The sequence below is a fragment of the Impatiens glandulifera genome, chromosome 8 (assembly GCF_907164915.1).
Source record: "Impatiens glandulifera chromosome 8, dImpGla2.1, whole genome shotgun sequence".
NCBI lineage: Eukaryota > Viridiplantae > Streptophyta > Magnoliopsida > Ericales > Balsaminaceae > Impatiens > Impatiens glandulifera.
In genome coordinates, this window is record NC_061869.1 from 7,807,751 (window position 1) to 7,831,371 (window position 23,621).

The following is a 23,621-nucleotide window of genomic DNA, read 5'->3' on the forward strand; positions in this document are numbered from 1 at the left end:
AAAACAAATACAATAAAAACAATTTGAATTTATATTATTTATATTATTAAGATATTTGTTTGACACAACCTATTAGGATATCTTAAATATCAAAAGTTTGTGTTTATAGTTAAATTCTTATTAAAAAATAAATTGATATAAAATGTTAATTTACTAAATTAAAAAATTATGGTTAGACATTATACTTTCATAAATTAAAAAAAAAACAAAATATCGAGTTAACATTTAACTTCCTAAACTAAGATAAAATATTAATTTGAAATCTTAACTTAATATTTTTATTTTTAAAAAAATATTAATATTTTAACTTTCTAAATTAAATATATATATAGATGGTTAATTGCGTGTTGTAATGATAAAATAATAATATATTTTTATTTAGAAAGTATATGGGTAAGAAGAGTGAAAATGAAAATAGAAAAAATGAAAAAAAAAAAAAATTGTCAGTTTAAATTTTATTAAAATTTAAGTTTAGAATAAGATTATTCCGAATCAAAATTCATGATATTTTCTTCTCACCCCTGAGACCCCACCCTCTCCACTCATCTCTAAAATTAACCGTTTAGTTCTATCACATTTATATATATATATATATATATATATATATATATATATATATATATATATATATATATATATATATATATATATATTTTATTTACTTTACTTATTTTATTTAATTTAATTATTAAGTTTTTCTTATCATTAAATATAATTAATCTTATTTTTTTTAATATTAAATATATATTATACAATATATATATATAACTTTTTATCTTATTTTTAACCTCTTATTTCTTTATTATAATATATTAATCATTTATATCTCAATTTATATTATTAAAATAAAAAAATTTACTATTTCAAGAGCAACAAAATTTAAATTTTAATAGACCCAAATTCTAATAACGCCTAGCTAATCAAATCACATTAATATCTTGCCAAAATAAATTTAATAAAAAATATATTTTTTTTAGTTCTTTATTAATATTTTCATTTATTGTTATTTATAACAAATAAGATTTAATGTAAAACAAATAAATTCATATTTTTTTTAAATAAAAAAGAGTTCTTAACCGAAAAAAACAAAAATAAATATTCGAAAACCGATATAAAGAATATTAAATAAATAAAATTAAAATAAATATTAGAAAATAATTAATTAAATTTAATGAATAAAAAAATAATAATTAAATTAAATAAAAAAATAAAACAAGTAAAATTAATTTAAATAAGTAAGGTAAATAAAATAAGAAATTTAAATATATAAAATTGGTAGAAATAAATATGTAATTTTGGAGGTGAGTAAGGAGTGAGACTGGAAATGAGGGGAGAAATAATTTGCATTTAATGAGAAAAAATATAAATATTTAATAAATAAATATATAAATTAAAAATAAATTTAACTCCTTTTATTAATGAGTTCACTAAGTTTATTTTTTAATTATAGTACAATCAAATAATATTTTATTAGTTCATATATCTAACTAGATGTGATATTTACTTTTTCATATATGAGGTGCCTTCAAATATCATCTTCACAACTTCAAAAGGAAACTTGAAAAAGAAAGGACAATACATTTGTGGGCATTATCATGGATCTTTCCCTAATTGAATTGGTTGTATAAGTATGTGTCTAAATTAATTTTTTTCTTTTAAATATTATTATATAATTATAAAAAGTTTAAAAGAAATAAAAAAATATTTTTATTAACAAATTGAGTAACACATGTTCGACTCTAACCCTAAGTTAAATCTAACAAATCCACTCACTACACTGGAGTCTATAACAACCTATCTAATAAAAAAACAAGATATTTAAATTTATTAATTTTTTAAAATATAAAATGATTTAGTATATTAATTTACGAATTTTTATTTAGTCATAGTGAGAGATCAATTATAGTTTTTAAAATTATTTAAAATTATTTATTGTTTTATATATTTATGAGTAAATGATTATTGATTAAGCCATTGACAAATATCAATGCTACCAAATTAAGTTGTGCTGACCGCTTTTCTCTAACATATTAGAATGCAAGATTTTTTAATTTTAGAAATTTAATATAAAAAAATAGTATTAATTATCATATAATTGATTCATAAAATAAAAATGGTCATATCATATTTATAATACAATAGTTTAAGTCATTGATTAAATATATTTAGATTAAATATATTTGGATTTCTATATATCTATATATATATATATATGTAATTATTATAATATGCTTAATTTTAAAGTGTTCAGATGGTTGGGTCGAGATATGTGGTTAATTTGAATATTTGGGTCGGATTTTGGGTTGACCCGCCCAAAACTTAAAACGGTTAAAAATAAAATTTAAAATTTTAAAGATATATTTCGAACTTGCAACCTAACCAAACAAGTATAACTTTTTAACCAAATAGGCTAATAAGACTTTATATTTTAATATCAACACCAAATTTGATAACGCGGGACGTTTTAATATTAATATAAGTTCAACTTTTTAACTAATTAATCTCTCTATATATAATGATGCTTAAATTTCAAAGTGTCCGGATGACGGGTCGAGAGCTGTGGTTAATTTTGATATATATGTGAGAGTAAATAAAAAATACTATCACATTTTAACGCAATTTTTTTCTCGATTTTATATCATTACTCGTACAAATGTAATTCTACATGCTAGTTGTATTAAAAACTTGTTAGTCCTCCTAATTAGGGTGTAAACGAGTCAAGAATCTCATGAGTAACTCGGTTAAAGTTCGACTCGAACTCGGTTTGATTGTTCGTAATCGAGTTCGAGATCGAGTATTATCTTTCTAGTTCGATTAGCTCGCGAATAACTCCTTTTATAAATATTAAAACATTTATATTTATAATATATATTATATATTAGCTTTTATATTTTTAATATTTTTTTAGCTAACATGACACTGTAGCAATGGTCCTGTTTCAACTCAAAACTAATATATATAATATTAGTTTTTATATAATAAAACTTTAAATATCCTTCATAAATCTTCTTTTGAAACTTTTCATTTTATCCGAGAGATCATATTTCTTCAAATTTATTATCTTCTCCTTACGCTTTTCTCCCATATAATCAAATGAGCAAATCGATCTTACACATTCCAGACAAATAAGTAAATCGATTTCGAGTAAAATATCATGTAATTTTAGTTAATAAAATTTAATTTTTGAGTTTTTCGAGTTCGAACTCAAGTAACTCAAATTGTCAATGAGCCGTGTTTAAGTATAAATTTTGTTACTTGATTGAGTTCGCCTTTTAATGGAAAAAAACAATTCAATGAAAAATTGGTTTATTCAACATGTACATGTCATGGACATCCTACTTTTCTATGTGCTATAGATTTAGATGTAACTAGGAATGACAACGGGTACCCTACCCGTCGGGTAGTGAAGTACCTATTCCTAGGGTTGTGCAAAAAAACCGGAAAACTGGTAATCCAACCGAACCGATAGTTAATCGATTTTATTTTAACAGTTTATTGGTTAACCGGTTCTAGCGGTTCCGATCAACCGGTTCCGATCAACCAGTTTTTTACCGGTTAAACGGTTTGATTTTCGGTTTACATATTTTTCTAACGGTTTAACCGATAAACCAGTAATAATTTAATTATATATTTTTATATTTTATAATTTTTATTAATTATTTTATAAATAATAGATATATTATAAATAATATTTAATAATTTATAAACACATATATAATATTTTGCATATTATTATAAATTATAATGAATACAATTATTCAGATAACTATTATTTTATTATAACTTACCGATTCTACTTTCCGATCTATCGGTTGAAAAGTAGATTCAATCATATTCGTCTATACTTGGTTGGTCAAAGACTAATCGACATAATGAATTTGAATTTTCTCGATAATCATATAAAAAGCTAACAAAATAGCTATAAAATATATTATATTGTTACAATAAAATTATATATTATATTATAATAATAATATGTAATATATTATAATAGAGACAATAAAAGAGGGAGAATAGTATAATATAAAAGTGCAATCAATAATTTTAAAAAAAAATCATTTCATAAATTTATTACTTAATTTAAAAATTGAATTATTGGTTCCTGGTTAAACTCGGTTAACCGACCGGAACCGACCAAAACTGGTAGAACCAGAACCAGTAAAAATGATACCATTAACGGCTGGTTAATCGGTTTGTAAAATAAAAGGCAAAATCGGTCTTAACCGACCGGTTGAACATCCCTATCCATTCCCGAACCCGATTTCTTATTTTATTACCATCCCCGACCCCAAACCCGAACCTGAACTCGACGGGTATATCTATTTGTATCCACATCTCTGATTCTACGAGTATCCGATCCTCGACGGGTATCCCATTACCCGAGTATCCGATCCCTGACGGGTATCCCATTATCCGAGTATCCAATCTCCGACGGGTATCCCATTACCCGATTAAAATATGAATTTTTATTTATTATTTCTAAATATATTAAATATTAAAATATATATAAAAAATATTACTTACTTGTGTAGTTATGTTGTAAAAGTTGAACAATATAACAACTTTGTTGTTATTACATAATGAACTTTAACAAAAACTAGAGAAAAGTTTAACAAAAATTAGAGAAAAAGTTGAAGAGACATTAATCTTGAAAATAAAATGAACTTCAACCAAAATAAATAAATAAATAAATAAATAAAGTTGAACAAAAACTAGAGAGGATGTTGAAGAAGAAAAAATGAAGAGATATTAATCTTGAAAATAAAATGAACTTCAATAAAAATTAGAGACAGTGTTGAAGAAAAAAAAAGATGAAGAGATGTAATCTTGAAAATAAAAAGTGAATAAAGAGGAAAAATATTTTGTTATTAAAGAAATTGAAGATTAAAACTCATGGAGAATATAAATTAAAATAATTAGGGTCTACTGGGTGGAGGGAGCGTAGTGTTTATATAACTAATTGAACAATACATTTAATGTAAATTTGTAAAAATTTGAAAAGTCATTTTAATTTTTTTTAAATTTATATATATTTAATATTAATATTTTATGAAAAATATTTATATATAATTAAATTTTTTACGGTTTGACGACCCTGAAAATTGGGAATAATGCAAATTTAAATTTTGTGGCCCATATTTTTTTTTTAATTAATATTTATAATTTTTTTAATTAATATTTATATAATATAAAATGAGTAATATATTATAATACTGAAAGAGATAAAAAAGTTATATATATATATTGTATAATATATATTTAATATTAAAAAAAAGGAAAAAAATCAATAACATAATATATAAATAATAATAATATTTTATGAAAAATTGGGGCCTTATGCAACTCTATACGTTGCCTTACTCAGGGTCGGCCTAATTCTCGACCCCAAACTCGATCGGGTAATCTTTTTCACTCCTCATCTTCAATTTCGACCCGATTTAAAATAATCGAACCCGACCATCAGGTACCTATTGCTATTGCTATATATATATATATATATTTCCTAATATACCCACATTTTTTATTCACTTTTTTATTATACTTATATTTTTATACACTGTTTTTTAAATTATTAATTATATATAATTACAATTGTTTCATTCTAAGCTCGTTAATTATTTTATTTTATTTAATTTTATAAATATAAAATATATATTAAAATAACTAAAATATTTATCTTTATTTAATTTTATAAATATAAAAATATTAAATACATTTATAAAATTAAGTATATATTTTTTATTTAGAGAAAGAAATGCGAGAATTTTTTGAAAGGAAATGGAAGAGTGGGTTATAATGGAAGAATGAATGGGAAAAGTGGGTATATTGGACCGGAAATCGCGCGTTATCCGGTTGCGGTTCGGGACTGATTGCAAACGCTCAGCGATCGAGGCCAACCACGAAATCATAAAGGCGAAAGAAGCGGCAGGTGAGTGTTTCTGTCTGTCTATCTATCTATCTATCTGATATAAAAGGCGATTATTAGATGAAAGCTAGAAAACCCTACCTAGCCGCCGAAAGCGAAGGCGAAGAATCCACTTGAAACATTCGATTGAGGCTCTGTTTTCGTCCACAACGATGCCATAGTCAAGCTTTAGCAGAATCATCTGGTGGTCCAATTAAAGACCTGATAAATGGTAATGGATTTATGTTCTATTTGTTGTTGTTTCTTTGATTGTCTTTACAGCATTTAGTTCATTGATTAGATTGTTGGGTGGGTTTTTGTTGCAGGATACAAACGATCTGAAAAAAGTTTGTGTAGTTCATAATAGGATGGGAAAGGTCAAAACTGAAATGGGTGAGATTTCTTTTATTCCTGAAGATTTGTTATTGAATATTCTGATCAGGTTACCAATCAAATATGTTCTTCGATTCAGACTAGTCTGTAAAGATTGGAACTTTCTGTTAAGAAGTCATAAATTTATATCTCTTCATTATAACCATTCTTTAGAGAAGAAACATGAAAAAGATGGTGGGTCTTCCTCATCTTTTATTCTCCTTCGATCTGTTTACAATGAATTTGTCAATGATGGTGATCCCTCCCGACCATTGAGTCGAAGTATCTTATTGACATCCTTCATACTAACGAAAACAAGCAGTACCTCACTAGAAGTTACAATCCAAGAAGAAGAAGACATTACCAGAATGTCATTAATTACATCTAATGGAGGAGTCCCAACAGATTCAGATAAGGATTATATGCAACTCTTTTGCCCATTTGACGGTTTGATATGTATGGCAAATGGGTTTAATTTTGTTTTTTACAATCCAGCCACCAAAGAAATGCAAATGTTACCTTCCCCTTACCCTTCCCGATTGTCATACTCTCAACTTGTTTCTCTTGAACTTCAACCTTGTTATTTGGGTGTTTGGTTCGAATCCGACATGAAACAATACAAGGTCTTTAGAATTGTTTACTGTGAGGAGTTCTGCAATATTGAGGTATACAATTCTACTGTCAATAACTGGAGAGCAATCAAAACCATACATGGTAGGGTATGTCCTTTGTCATGCTTGTTATTCAATGGAGTTTTTCACTTTTGTATGGAGATGATGGATGAGGATGATTATCTTGTGATTGTTACATTAGATGCAAAATCGGAAATGGTAGGACAATTTGAATTGCCATCATTTATAGTTGGTATGCATATATCTCCGTCATACATGTTGCCCTTTCGTGGAAAACTTGCCTATTTGGAACCAAATATTTTGACAAGTGATGATTTTGATGTTCAGTCTATTTATTGTGATATATGGGTGATGACTGAATATGGGATAGAGCAGTCTTGGACAAAGCAATGCTCGATTCTTCTTGATGTTATAGATTATGATGATTATGAGTCTTATGAACATTTATTTTGCCCGTTAGCATTTTGGAAATTCATGGATGAGGAGGAGAATGAGTTGTTGATGAGAACGTATTATGGGAATATCGTAACTTGCAATCTCGATACACACAAGATCATTGATTTGAATTTGGGTTGTGTTTATCATAGTTCGACGAAGATTGTGCCGAATAATATGGAGACTTTTTTCTCTCTAAAATGATTTATGAAAATATGCATATTCCATGCAAACATCCTCAAAACTGTTTTTGTTACTATTTAGTTTCACATCTTTTGGCCTATTTTGCAATGCAACTTTTTTTACTTTTTTTTATGCCTAGACTATGATATTAAGCATGAGGACATCTTATCTATTAATATCATTTACATTATTCATGATCTTCTTTTTACATATTTTCATATTAATGTCAATATAAATATAAATTTATAGGAAACAAACCATATTAGAAATTGTCGATAAACGATAATGGTGCATAAAATTGTAACTCTGGCTTCAACTGTTCCAATGGTTGTTGCAATTTTGAGCTTACACAGTTTCCATGTTCTTTTTCATAATGTCTTCCTGTCATGCTATTTTAATGAAACTTTTTGCATGAAAAATATCTTCTATGAGTTGCACACAATAATTATTATCTTTGTGTTAAAATTTAAAAACCTGCCATTTGAGATGATGAAGATACTTTTTGCTGGGTTATGTTATAGTTGGTAGAGTTCCTTCAAAATGTTATTGTAAGTTGATTTAAAGGCATTCCATTTGAAAATTGATTTTTGAAGTGTTTTCGGCTTGACTTTTTCTCATTTGACTTACTAAAAATCTGAAATTGTTGATGCCATGAATATGAGCTTCTTGTTGTTGTCATGGTTGGACAATTAGAAGAAAAATTCTGAGCCATGTAGGGATGGCATTTTAGCCCCGACGGGTCGGGTACCCGAAGGAACCGAACCGATCGGTTCGGGTAATTTTCTTGTTTTTCGGTTCCGGGTAATTTCGGGTCGGAACCAATCGGTTTCGGTTCGGGTCCGGTTCGGTTCCGGGTCCCCGAAAAAAGTTTCAATAATTTGTTTTTTTCTGGTTTTGCTTCTTCTGTTCTTGCTGCCGCCATTCCTGACCTGGCATCAGACGCTACTCTTTCTTCGTTTCCGCTGATCCTCTCTTTTCATTTCCGCTACCACGTCCGTTTCATAGAATCATAATTCCATTCTAGCTATACTTAACTGAGAGGAAATTGCAGAAAAACTGAAAATAAGAGAGAATAAGAGATGAGGAAGAAAATTTGAAAATAAGAGAGAATAGACAAAGGAAAGAGATGGATGTTAATTAGAGAGTATGAGATTTGATTTTAATATATATATATTTTAAAATATTATTTATTTGTACTGTTTATTTTATTTTATTTAATATAAAATAATATTTGTTTTATTAAATAATTTTTTAAATTTTAAAATATTTCAATTATTTTTTGTATTTATCGTTTAATAACTTAAAATATTAAAATTTTATTCAATTTCATCCAAATTATGTTTAAACATAATTAAAAACTAAAAATATATTAATTTGTTAAAATTGGTTAAATAAGTAAAAAAAAAAATGTTTTAAGAAACTGGGTCCAGTTCGGGTCCGGTTCGGGTCCGGGTACCTATCGGTTCCGAACCGATATTTCGGGTAATTTAAATACCCGTTTTTTTCGGGGTAAAATCGGGTCCGGTTCGGGTCCAGATCGGGTCCCCCGAAACCCGGAAATTTGCCATGCCTAGAGCCATGTGAGAATGTCAACATTGTTATTGAATTGAAAGTTCCACGGGAACTCAAACTAAATCTGATCAGTAAATGAATGTATGAGAGGCTGATTTCTACCTGTTGATGCAAAAGTGACCTACACATTCAATTGGATATAGGTAGTTGTTGATTTAACTTGTTTGCTTTGTTGATGATAAATTTGTAAGGTCTTGAAAGCATTTTATCAAGCAAGATTAATTGATATGGGATATTAGGACCAGCAAAAGAATATTGAGAATAAGTTGAGCAAAATTGGTTGGAAAGAATTGTTGGATTACTTACTTGTTTTTATGAAGAGTGATTATTCGTGAGCAGTTGTGTGACCAAACAATATGATTTTCGATGAGTGTTTGGGACAAAAGATTATCAGCAAAATGATCTAAAGTTTTTTTAATGGTCTACGAAGAATAAAGTATCGTATTGGAGTAGAACGACAAAAACATTATATGAAAAATGCATAATAAAAAATTAAACGAAAAAAATAAAAATGCAAAATCATCGAGCTGATCTTGCATAAGATAGTGTCGCGATAATGTTGTTGTGAAGTAAAGTTCTCGTTTTCTGATTTTGCTCCACTCCAGCCAATTAATCCACTATAATAACAGGAAAAAGTCACTATAAAGAATTAATTGGTCGAGATACACAAAAATTATTAATTTAAAAAGCTTTTTTGAATTATTCAATTAAATTTGGATGAATCTCCTTTTCACTTTCAGCTATGCATGTACGAATGAATCGGAAAACCCTTTGAATTCATCGACTACAAGAAAAGATCTCATAGTTAATATGGTTCTTCACCACCTATTAATGCACACCCGTTCTCCTCCCAAAATTACAGGGCTATTTTGCGTCCTCTAGCGCGAGGTTTTAAATTTTTTCACTAGACTAGTCCCAATTTTGGTATAACTTATACTAATAATGCAAAAGAAAATGTGAATCCTCCTCCTTATGGCACATTCTGCAAAAGGAAATATGAAGCTTCTTATTGCACATTTGACATTGGCTCGCCATCATAAATCTTTTATGCTTAAATTTGTGTTAAAACATCTCCATGAATAACATTTGTGTATACATTTGAATCTCATAACAAGTCTCAACAAAAACGATATGTGACGACTTTATTAAATAACGTATAACAACGGCCAACATTGAATGTATTCATATTTCATCATTGCATAATATCACAAATAATTGAGTTGCCTCTTTAAATCGTACCCGTTTCAATGAGAATTTCAGGACTCTTAAAGGCATTTTTTTTATCTAATCTTATGAGATGAGATATGTTGTTACTAAGTTAATTTATCACCTATAACACATCAGCAAAATATTGACTTCTTACTCTATTTCTTTTATTACTTTTGATCCATTTTATAAATTGACCCATAGTGCGCCCATTTCAAATATATAGTCTTATTATGTTCTATATTTATTATTAAATAAATTTAAAATACTTTTATCACTAACATTAAAAATTAATACTATTAGTTATATATATATATATATATATATATATATATATTTAATTTAAATATTGTTTTAATATATTGTTCAATTTTTAACTATTTTTTATTATTATTTTTTTTAAAATTTTTTCTTTCATATTTAATTTATTAATATATATTTTAAATAATATAAACTTTTTTTATGCAATAATATTATAAATTAAAATAATAAATATTTATGAATTATTGAAAATAATCAAAATATAATGTTAAATAAATTATTTAATAAATAATATTAAAATAAAAGACTAGTATATTAATATGATTTTTTTTTGTCTTTTTTGTATGGATATTTTACAACTAATAATTATTCGTATAAATATATATATATATATATATATATATATATATATATATTCAAACATTAAAAATAAAATAATTTATTTATTTAGTACTATATTTTAATATATTTTAAATAGTTCAAAAATATTTATTATTTTAATTTATAATATTATTGTATAACATTTTATCATCATAGGCAGAATATCAACAATCAACAATCGACAATCTACCACTGAAACATCATTTAATTAGCACTAAGTATCATCAATTTATTTCATTCTCAAGAAATTTCAAAAAGTATTACACTGAAAAACTAATTTTATTCACCGTAAATTCTATCAAATAAGCACCATTACTAACAAGACATTGTTTACCAATTTTGCTCAAAGAAAATTAACTCTATCTACTAACAACTTCACATTAATCTGTATATTTTCCCAATTTGGAAGAATGGGCACATTTGTGAGCACTCTATATGAAATATTAGATTCGAGTCTAATTGAGTTAGTTGTACAAATAATTACAAATACTTAATCTTCCCTTCCACATTTCAGACAAATAAGCAAATCGATCTAAAGTAAAATATGTAATTTTAAATAATAAATTTAATTTTTAAGTTTTTTGAGTTCGATCTCAAACTGTCACCAAGTCAAGTTTGAGTATAAATTTTGGTACTCGACTGAGCTTGAGTACATTTAGTGCAAATTGATTCGACTCCCTACTAGAAATGACAATGAGTATCTGTATGCCCGTTGTACGATGGTCAAGTTCGAGTATTTTAAATTGGGTTCGAGTTCGGGGCATAAGGAGGGGAAGAAAGTACCCGGTACGGGGTCGGGGATGGAGAGTGTACGAAACCCTAAACCCGATACCCGACTATATTAATATTAATTTTTTATTAGTTTAATATGTGTCTTTTTAAATTCGTCATCATTACAAATATAAATAAATATACATAATTTAATTTAGTCTTATCGACACTCCATTCCCATCATAGTCATAAATAGACTACACACTAACTTTAAATTTTTTATATTTCCCAAAAATATATTTCTCTACATAAATCTTAAACTTTTATTTTATTAACAAAATATTACTTATCTCTATCCTTCCTCATATTTGTTCTCTATTTTTTATTTTTTTACTCTAATTTATCATTTTCAAGATTTACAAAATAAGTATAAAGATAAATAATGATTTTATTTTTAACATTTCTATATTACTAATTTAAAATTTGTTAAAATTATGTTTATTTTTTTCAATCTTTATAATCTTATAAATTTTTTAATCGGGTAATGAGTACCTGTTAGGAATTGAGTACCCGATTAATTGGGAATAAGAATAAAATATAGATATCCATTGGGTTCAAAGTGAGGTAGTATAATGAAAGTCGGATTTAAGAATAAGTACTTGGTGAGTAGAATAACCCGTTGTCATCCTACTCCCTACTCCTATATACCAACATTTTTTTTTATTCATTTTCTCATTATACATTTATACTCACAATTTTTATTCATTCATTTAAAATATTCACATATTTAAAATCATTAATTATACCTAATTAATGATTTTTTTTGTTCTAAACTGATTAATTACTTTATTTAATAAATTTAAAATATATATAATTAAAATTAATAATACTCAATTAAATAATTAAAATAAAATAAAATATAAACATTATATATTAGAATAACATACATTATATAAAAATTAAAATAACCAACATATTTTATCATGAAAAAAAGTGGGTTATAATGGAAAAATGAATGGGAAAGGTGGGTATATTGGACCGGAAATCGCGCGTTATCCGGTTGCGGTTAGGGACTGATTGCAAACGCTCAGCGATCGAGGCCAACCACGAAATCATAAAGGCGAAAGAAGCGGCAGGTGAGTGTTTCTGTCTGTCTATCTATCTGATATAAAAGGCGATTATTAGATGAAAGCTAGAAAACTCTACCTAGCCGCCGAAAGCGAAGGCGAAGAATCCACTTGAAACATTCGATTGAGGCTCTGTTTTCGTCCACAACGATGCCATAGTCAAGCTTTAGCAGAATCATCTGGTGGTCCAATTAAAGACCTGATAAATGGTAATGAATTTATGTTCTATTTGTTGTTGTTTCTTTGATTGTCTTTACAGCATTTAGTTTATTGATTAGATTGTTGGGTGGGTTTTTGTTGCAGGATACAAACGATCTGAAAAAACTTTGTGTGGTTCATAATAGGATGGGAAAGGTCAAAACTGAAATGGGTGAGATTTCTTTTATTCCTGAAGATTTGTTATTGAATATTCTGATGAGGCTACCAATCAAATATGTTCTTCGATTCAGACTAGTCTGTAAAGATTGGAACTTTCTGTTACGAAGTCATAAATTTATATCTCTTCATTATAACCATTCTTTAGAGAAGAAACATGAAAAAGATGGTGGGTCTTCCTCATCTTTTATTCTCCTTCGATCTGTTTACAATGAATTTGTCAATGATGGTGATCCCTCCCGACCATTGAGTCGAAGTATCTTATTGACATCCTTCATACTAACGAAAACAAGCAGTACCTCACTAGAAGTTACAATCCAAGAAGAAGAAGACATTACCAAAATGTCATTAATTACATCTAATGGAGGAGTCCCAACAGATTCAGATAAGGATTATATGCAACTCTTTTGCCCATTTGACGGTTTGATATGTATGGGAAATGGGTTTAATTTTGTTTTTTACAATCCAGCCACCAAAGAAATGCAAATGTTACCTTCCCCTTACCCTTCCCGATTGTCATACTCTCAACTTGTTTCTCTTGAACTTCAACCTTGTTATTTGGGTGTTTGGTTCGAATCCGACATGAAACATTACAAGGTCTTTAGAATTGTTTACTGTGAGGAGTTCGGCAATATTGAGGTATACAATTCCACTGTCAATAACTGGAGAGCAATCAAAACCATACATGGTAGGGTATGTCCTTTGTCATGCTTGTTATTCAATGGAGTTTTTCATTTTTGTATGGAGATGACGGATGAGGATGATTATCATGTGATTGTTACATTAGATGCAAAATCGGAAATGGTAGGACAATTGGAATTGCCATCATGTATAGTTGGTATGTATATATCTCCGTCATACATGTTGCCCTTTCGTGGAAAACTTGCCTATTTGGAACCGAATATTTTGACAAGCGATGATTTTGATGTTGAGTCTATTTATTGTGATATATGGGTGATGACTGAATATGGTATAGAGCAGTCTTGGACAAAGCAATGCTCGATTCTTCTTGATGTTATAGATTATGATGATTATGGGTCTTATGAAGATTTATTTTGCCCGTTAGCATTTTGGAAATTCATGGATGAGGAGGAGAATGAGTTGTTGATGAGAACGTATTATGGGAATATCGTAACTTGCAACCTCGATACACACAAGATCATTGATTTGAATTTGGGTTGTGTTTATCATAGTTCGACGAAGATTGTGCCGAATAATATGGAGACATTTTTCTCTCTAAAATGATTTATGAAAATATGCATATTCCATGCAAACATTCTCAAAACTGTTTTTGTTACTATTTAGTTTCACATCTTTTGGCTCATTTTGCAATGCAACCTTTTTTCCTTTTTTTATGCCTAGACTATGATATTAAGAATGAGGACATCTTATCTATTAATATCATTTACATTATTCATGATCTTCTTTTTACATATTTTCATATTAATGTCAATATAAATATAAATTTATAGGAAACAAACCATATTAGAAATTGTCGATAAACGATATTGGTGCATAAAATTGTAACTCTGGCTTCAACTGTTCCAATGGTTGTTGCAATTTTGAGCTTACACAGTTTCCATGTTCTTTTTCATAATGTCTTCCTGTCATGCTATTTTAATGAAACTTTTTGCATGAAAAATATCTTTGTGTTAAAATTTAAAAACCTGCCATTTGAGATGATGAAGATGATTTTTGCTGGGTTATGTTATAGTTGGTAGAGTTCCTTCAAAATGTGATTGTAAGTTGATTTAAAGGCATTCAATTTTAAAATTGATTTTTGAAGTGTTTTCGGCTTGACTTTTTCTCATTTGGCTTACTAAAAATCTGAAATTGTTGATGCCATGAATATGAGTTCTTGTTGTTGTCGTTGTTGTCATGGTTGGACAATTAGAAGAAAAATTCTGAGCCATGTGAGAATGTCAACATTGTTATTGAATTGAAAGCTTCATGGTAACTCAAACTAAATCTGATTAGTAAATGAATGTATGAGAGGCTGATTTCTAACTGTTGATGCAAAAGTGACCTACACATTCAATTGGATATAGGTCGTTTTTGATTTAACTTGTTTGCTTTGTTGATGATAAATTTGTAAGGTCATGAAAGCATTTTATCGCAAGATTAATTGATATGGGATATTAGGACCAGAAAAAGAATATTGAGAATAAGTTGAGCAAAATCGGTTGGAAAGAATTGTTGGATTACTTACCTGTTTTATGAAGAGTGATTATTTGTGAGCAGTTGTGTGACCAAACAATATGAATGAGTGTTTGGGACAAAAGATCATCAGCAAAATGATCCAAAGTTTTTTTAATGGTCTACGAAGAATAAAGTATTGTGTTAGAGTAGAACGATAAAAACATTATATGAAAAATGCAGAATAAAATATTAAACGAAAAAACAAAAATGCAAAATCATCGAGCAGATCTTACATAAGATAGTGTAGTGATAATGTTGTTGTGAAGTACAGTTTTCGTTCTCTGATTTTGCTCCACTCCAGCCAAAAGTCACTCTAACACAAAAAAATTATTAATTTAAAAAGTTTTTTTTGAATTATTCACTTAAATTTGGATGAACCCTTTTATGAAATTTCAGCAATGCATGTACGAATAATCGGAAAACCCTTTGACTGCATCAGCTACAAGAAAAGATATCATGATAGTTAATCTAGATCTTCACCCCCTCAATACTGCATCAGCTACAAGAAAAGATCTCATGATAGTTAATATGGATCTTCACCCCCCTCAATGCGCACCTATTCTCTCAAAGTTACGGGGCTATTTTGCGTCGTCGTCCTCTAGTGCGAGGTTTTAATTTTTTTCACTAGACTAGTTCTAATTTTGGCATAACTTATACTAATAATGCAAAAGGAAATGTGAATCCTCCTCCTTATGGCACATTCTGCAAAAGGAAATATGAAGCCACCTATTGTACATTGACATTGGCCCGCCATTATAAATCTTTTATGTTTAAATTTGTGTTAAAACATCTCCATGAATAACATTTGTGTACACATTTGAATCTCATAACAAGTCTCAACAAAAACTATACATGACGACTTTATTAAATAACGTATAACAACGGCTAACATTAAATGTATTCATATTTCATCGTTGCATAATATCACGAATAATTGAGTTGCCACTTTAAAACGTAACGTATCCGTTTCAACGAGGATTTCAGGACCCCAGGGCATTTTTTTTTATCTAATCCTACAAGATGAGATATGTTGTTACTAAGTTAATCTATCACCTATAACACATCTACAAAATATTGACTTCTCACTCTATTTCTTTTGATCCATTTTATAAATTGACCCCATAGTGTGCCCATTTCAAATATATAGTCTTATGTTCCATATTTATTATCAAATAAATTTAAAATACTTTTATCACTAACTTAATCTATTAGTTATATATATATATATATATATATATATATATATATATAATTTAAATATTGTTTTAATATATTGTTCAAAATTCTAATTATTTTTAATTATTATTTTTTTTAAAAAAAAATTCTTTCATATTTAATTTAATAATATATATTTTAAATAATATAAACTTTTTTGTTATGCAATAATATTATAAATTAAAATAATAAATATTTATGAATTATTGAAAATAATCAAAATATAATGTTAAATAAATTATTTAATAGATAATATTAAAATAAAAGACTAGTATATTAATATGATTTTTTTTTTGTATTGATATTTTACAACTAATAATTATTCGTATAAATAAATAAATATATATATATATATATATATATATATATATTCAAACATTAAAAATAAAAATAGTTTATTTATTTAGTACTATATTTTAATATATTTTTAATAGGTCAAAAATATTTATTATTTAAATTTATAATATTATTGTATAACAAAAAAATTATTTATATTATTAAACTAAATATTAAATAAATAAAAAATTGAAATAAAAAAAATTTAGTCAAAATATATTAAAAGTATTAAAAAACTGAAAACAAAATTAAAATTAAAAATATGTTTAAAGTCATCTTTTAAAACAATTTGAGAATTGAGTCAAAATATAGAGGAAAAAAATACAAATTATCCAATACTTTTACAATCATTTTTAATTTATATTAGTCATATTTAAATTTGTGAACATGTGTACACATTTTCATTAATAAACATGAAATGATTTGAACTAATACCATTATAAAAATTATCACCATTTTTTTCTTCTAAAACACTTTACACTATTATATAAATGGTAGTCTTATGAGTATATTATACAAAAATAATATAAAAATACGAATGTTTATTTTGTCATCAAACACACGAGATTAACTATTTACGAGCAACAATGAAAACAAAAACAAAAAATATTTATGAACAAACTTACCATAAAAATTATCATAACTTTTAATTAGACTAAATTAATTATAATACAAAACAATTAATGTTTTCCAATATAACATCGATAATACAAAATAAGAATTTTTTTTTCTTCTAAGACAACCTTTCCTAAATTTAGTACTTCATTTAAAGTTTATCCTCATTTCTAATTTTTGTCTTCTCAATATTACTATGTGTCTATAGTCAATCATTTTGAAGAATTGGTTTCAATTTCATGCTGAGGTCCATAATGAGTACTAATTGGATGAGTGATTAATTTTTAGGTTTGTTCCTAAATCTAATTCATTAATTTTAATTACATAAATCAATAATTCAAACTTTAAAGTAAGATATTTCTCATTTTTATAGAAACTAGCCCCCTCTTGCATGTAAAATACATCTCTTCTCACCGTCCTCATATTGTATAGGACAAATGTATATGCATTTTGAATAGGGTCGACTAGTATTCAAACTTTAAGTAAGATATTTCTCATTTTTATAGAAACTAGCCCCCTCTTGCATGTCAAATACATCTCTTCTCACCGTCCTCATATTGTATAGGACAAATGTATATGCATTTTGAATAGGGTCAACTAGTATTCTACCATATTTGTTTTTTTATTCTATCGAAAATCGATTTTATGGTATAAACAATTATGACCTCCCTTCAATTCTCTAAGGCAGTGATTCCTTTGACATTACCACCTTCACCACATCAAATCTAGTTGAAGATTGAAGACTTGCATCTAAAAAATAAATTCAAAATTGATCATATACAACTATTTAAATCGATTTTTCCCCCAAAAAAAACTATTTAAATCGATTTGAAAAGAAAAAAAGTCAAGTAAAATTATGAGAATAATATCATGTGTCATGCAATTTACGCTTTTTTCATAGTTACAACTTAATTAAAATTTAATTATTTAGACCACATAACTTGAATAATCTTCTTATATTTTCTACTCACGGACAAAAGCGTTAAATGACATTAACATTTTGTCACTTTGTTATAGAGAAGGAGATTTTTCAAAAATAAACTTGTTTAAAGTTAACCTAAACTAACTTAAGATGAGTTTAAATAATATCTAGGTTAATTTGAAAAAAAATGAATAAAATAGGTTAGTTTAGAAAGTTAAACTTAAAACAATGTTACTATAAGAAACCTTCTTTTATCTAGGTGCATGTCATATCAATGGTATCGACCTGCGAGTTTTAAAGATGATAATGTGGCGGAGAGTCAAAGATTGGATATGTTCTATTTCAGATATTTTTTAATTCTCACGATTAAAAGATCTTCTCATAAGCCATCGAATAATCCCTTCTACCGGGCTAAACTAGATCAAATTCTTGAAACTAATTCTACTTGGGTTAGTTACAAGGCCTTTCGTTATGCATCTTTTTCCTATTTCTTTCATGGTTGAACGAAGTCAGGCGATTGAAGACGAGTCTATCCTTTTTCTAGTTTCGGGGAGCAGTCAAATAATGAACCAAACCAAAAATAATGACCACAAAAATACGCATAGTGATTAGATCTTTTGATCACCCATTTTTTTTAAACGAATAAACTTTTTATTCATTCATTAGAGATGCAAATGTCATGTTTTGCATGAGCAACAAAACTATGTATAGAGCAAGTAATGACAATTAAAAAAAATCTAAATAGAACAAAAATATATAAAAAAATTTATAAGAATAAACAAACATACAAATAAAGATCAGGCGAGCATGGCTTGACCATGTGTTCTCTTCTGGTCGGGTTTCTGGTCGGGTCGGAGGCGAAAACTGACAAAGTTCAGGAAGATCCTGAATTTGAGAGAGTAAAGTGAAGAATATATAGGGATATGACAATCTCTTAGTCTTTTTCAATAATAATTGTCTATACTATGAATTTCTGTAAGCTTCCTTTCTTTGAGCCATTTATTTCCTATTTTTCACTGATGTTATCATCTTTGTTTAGCACCAACACAATTTATTTGCACATTTTTTTTCAATTAATTATATGTTAAATGCATTAAAACATTTAACATTTTTTGGATTTATATGTTGGTTACCTCAATAATGGGAGTGATTATGTTGCTCGTACGTGTAGTTTTGTTGCATGGACGAACCTTAAATTACTTAATTTGGTTAATTTGTTTTTGTCGCATATTAGATATTATAAAATATTGCAAACTATTTCGCAACAAAAATTTCTTCTATATTATTATTGAGTTTCCTAATAACACTATTTTTTATTTTTTACTAACCTTTCTTCATCGGATGCAAATCTCACCAACAAAGAAGAGTGTCCTAAGCTTCAAATTAACTTGAGGAGTTAACTCCAGAATTCACCTTAAAAATGTTCTATTCAAGTTAGGTAATTTGAGGAGTCACATTGAACCATCCACACATTACCTTCAAATTATTTAAATTCATACAAACTAAAAACATAAAAGTGAATTTAATTATTTACTAAAAATATTCTTTATCAATATGAGAGAATGAGTTTACGGTTTAAAGATCCCAAAGTGTTATTCAATTAATTATGTTTTAAATGCATTAAAACATATTACATTGTTTGGATTTCTATGTTGGAACCTCAATAATATAAGTGATTATGTTGGTTGTGCGTGTAATTTTGTTGTAAAGACGATCCTTAAATTACTTAATCTGGTTTAATTGTTTTGTGGCACATTAGATATCATAAAGTATTTCAAATTATTTCTTCAGTTTCCTAATTATAACACTACTTTGTATTTTCTACTAACCTTTCTTCATCCATCGCTCCTTGCAAGTTCTGGATGCAAATCTCACCAACTTGAGGAGTTAATCTCGAAGAATCCATCTTGAAAACAAATTAATTTGAGGAGTCATATTGAATCATCCACGACATTACCTCTAAAATATTCAAATTCATACCAATTAACACATGAGAGTGAATTTAACTATTTATGAAAAATATCCTTATAAATATGAGTCTACGTCTAAAAATATCATAATAAAATGTTCATAAAACCAAAACGTTTGAATTGACCGTAAATAGAAATCGATTATTCTTAACTAGAGAAACCTTTTGAAACAGGCTAACATTTAATTTCACACAAAATTTATAAAATTTTGTATTTTGTATTTTATATAGTATAAATAGTTTAATATATTAAAAATTTATATTATTATAAATTAAATAAAAATAAATTTAAAATTCTTACAAGATGATAAATAATTATATTCCTATTATTATATATTTATGAATTTTTTATTATTATTTAAGACCAATATTATATAGGATAATTCAAAAAATATTGTCCACGTGACAATTCAATCTTAAACCATGACATGGATTAAAATTGTCATTTTATAAAATATTAATTTATTTTTCTAGGAACAATTTCAAATAATCAAGAATAATTTTTACTCTCTATTCCAAAAAAAAAAAAAAAATCACAAAACTCTCTCTTTTGTTTACTGTTCTCTCTGGCTAGGGTTTCCCTGCCGCCGCCGCCGCCAGAGAGACTCCACAGACAATCTGGTTCAATTGCCGAAAACGGAGCGGCTACAGCAGCGTAGCTACAATCTGATATAGGGTATGTGTATTTTATATTCTTGTTGTTTGAATTTTCTTTGTTAAGGGTTTGTTTTAAAGTCTCCCCATTTTATACCTTTTTGATTCTAGAAGTAGAACCCATCAAACGATCAGATTAAGATCAATTTTTCCTTGTCAGGATCAAATCTGAAATGGGAAATTTTTCTTTGATGCCTGAAGATATGTTATTGAATATTCTATCAAGGTTGGAAATCAAAGATGTTTTTCGATCCAGACCAGTCTGCAAAGAATGGAATCTTTTATCAAGAACTCATAAATTTGTTTCTCTTCATTATGAACATTCTTCACAGAAGAGAAATGAAAATGACAATGGAGTCATTGGTATTGGTTCCCCTTCAACTTTTATTCTCATGCGATCTGTTTACACTAAAGCTAACGATGATGATCTGAACTGTAGTACTGTATTGACACTCATCACCTTAAAGAAAACAAGCAGTATGACACTCATCAAGGATGAAGTAGACGTTCCCATAGAATCATTGTTTTCATCTGATGTAGAATTTCTACGGACATCAGAAGATGAATCGATCCATGTCTGTTCTCCTTTTGATGGTTTGATATGTTTGGCAAATGGGTATGAAGTCAAGTTGTACAATCCAGCCACCAGAGAAGTGCTGTCGTTACCTTCCCCTCCTCCAATGTCAAACTTTGAACTCTCTTTGGAAGAACTTGAATATTGTGTTTTGGGTGTTTGGTTCGAATCGGAATCCAACCTGAAACGTTACAAAGTCTTTAGAATGGTTAATTATGGGACATCTTGCAAGATCCAGGTATTTGATTCTACTGAGAATAGTTGGAGAGTAATCAATAACTTAGTTGGAAGAGCATATCCTTTGTTATCCTTGTTATTCAATGGAGTTGTTCACTTTTATTTTGAGAAGAAGGATTCAGGTGGTAACCCTGTGCTTGTGACAATTGATGCAAAAACAGAAAAGTTTGGACACGTTGAATTGCCATCTGTTAGCATACACTCTGATGAATCATCTTTGTTGCCCTATCGTGGAAAACTTGCCTTTTTAGAACCGAATTTTGTGGATGGTGATGCGAGGATTTATTGCGATATATGGGTGATGACTGAATATGGGGTGGAGAAGTCTTGGACAAAGCAATATTCTATCCTTGTTGGTGTTATAGATCTAAATGATATGAATAATAATGGTTATTTATACTACGCATTAGCGATTTGGAAATGCGTGGATGATGCGGACGGGGATGAGTTGGTGGTTAAAACTTATGATGGGAGGATCATCTCTTTCAATCTGGTTACAAGGAAGATTACTGATTTGGATTTGTCTTGTGTTCCTTATTGTATGGCGAGGATGGTACCGCATAACGTGGAGACGATGCTTTCTCTCTCGGATGATTTATACAAATCAAGCGGTTGAATGTATCTTCAATGAAAAGTTGTGCAATCTTTGGACTTTTCAGATATCGCCAATCATTTTAGCAACCCATTAACATTTTAAATGACTAAATGGGTTATGTCAGATTACTTTACCTGGATTTATTTACATCTTATTTTTCGGTTTGAACTTATACTCTTTTGCCTTGAATCCATTTTACAGCAACAACAATAATGTTCAATATTATGCCCTAGTCTCATATGCTGCTCCCCCAATGTATCTCCTTTGTTGTTTTCTTTTTCACCAATAGTGGTATATCATAAAAACTTATATCCACACATTTTCAAAAAAATGATTTCTGTATGATTTTTGAAATTATTACTCCAAACATTATTATCCAGGTTATTCTCACTGATTGATTTATCTTAATTGTCATTTAAGATAGTTGTTTTTTAAAATTACTGGTATATATTGTTTTTTTTAGGTACCTAGGACACCTTTCCTTAGAAAAATCAGATACTATATAACCTCCTTCTGCCTACTCAACTGCAACAATATCTCCTCTTATGGTAATAGAACATCTTAACTCCCTTGATCTTCTTGTTATTATAAATCATGCACCAAACCCTAATCTTCTTATCATAGAATTCTCCTCTCAACATCATCCAAATTAGAAGATGATGTCAAACACGACCCTTTCGCTTCATCATCTATGGACCAACCCCTTGAGTCCTCTTCTACGGACGAGGATGCCCTATACAAAATCTGTTAAACAACCCTTGCCAACTTTCGAGTATGGTGACGTGACTTTCTCGTGTCAAATGCCCTCTCTTGACTCATGAAGAGAAACATAAAGTGCGATATTTCATTACCCTTTCTCTTATGTGGGTTAATTTCACGGTCCCAAACATCTATGCAAACCATTTGCTATCATTGTTGTTTCTTTCTTCACTACTCATTTAGGTGAATGTTGTTATCTTCATATATTTTTCCTTCATACTTCAATACAAGATTTTGTTTTCCCACAATTCAATAAATTTCAATTTTACAAAATGTTACTCAATTGAGACATACTTTTATTAAAGACAGTATCATAGTATATTTTCAAGATGGTTATTACAACAAATTGATCATTTTTTTTTGCAAATTAAACACACCACTAATTA

The 23,621-nt window shown here is 28.0% G+C and overlaps 3 protein-coding genes across 3 annotated transcripts; all 3 read left to right on the top strand.

The window, feature by feature from the left end:
- Window positions 1–5,795: 5,795 nt before the first annotated feature.
- On the top strand, window positions 5,796–7,737 carry LOC124912454 (F-box/kelch-repeat protein At3g06240-like). Its single transcript, XM_047453078.1, has 2 exons — window positions 5,796–6,137; window positions 6,232–7,737. Exons 1-2 carry the CDS (start codon window positions 6,135–6,137, stop codon window positions 7,546–7,548), a joined length of 1,320 nt encoding a protein of 439 aa, XP_047309034.1. The 5' UTR covers window positions 5,796–6,134; the 3' UTR covers window positions 7,549–7,737.
- A 5,135-nt stretch (window positions 7,738–12,872) lies between these two features.
- LOC124912422 (F-box/kelch-repeat protein At3g06240-like) lies at window positions 12,873–14,513 on the top strand. Its single transcript, XM_047453040.1, has 2 exons — window positions 12,873–12,994; window positions 13,089–14,513. The coding sequence occupies exons 1-2, from the start codon at window positions 12,992–12,994 to the stop codon at window positions 14,403–14,405; spliced, it is 1,320 nt and encodes a 439-aa protein (XP_047308996.1). The 5' UTR covers window positions 12,873–12,991; the 3' UTR covers window positions 14,406–14,513.
- A 6,429-nt stretch (window positions 14,514–20,942) lies between these two features.
- Window positions 20,943–22,648, top strand: LOC124912470 (putative F-box protein At5g52610). Its single transcript, XM_047453095.1, has 2 exons — window positions 20,943–21,092; window positions 21,231–22,648. The coding sequence occupies exon 2, from the start codon at window positions 21,244–21,246 to the stop codon at window positions 22,495–22,497; it is 1,254 nt and encodes a 417-aa protein (XP_047309051.1). The 5' UTR covers window positions 20,943–21,092; window positions 21,231–21,243; the 3' UTR covers window positions 22,498–22,648.
- Window positions 22,649–23,621: the final 973 nt, after the last annotated feature.

What these genes read in the sequence shown, in the direction of transcription:
- LOC124912470 (XM_047453095.1), top strand. Translation starts at nt 21,244, where the DNA reads ATGGGAAATTTTTCTTTGATGCCTGAAGATATGTTATTGAATATTCTA.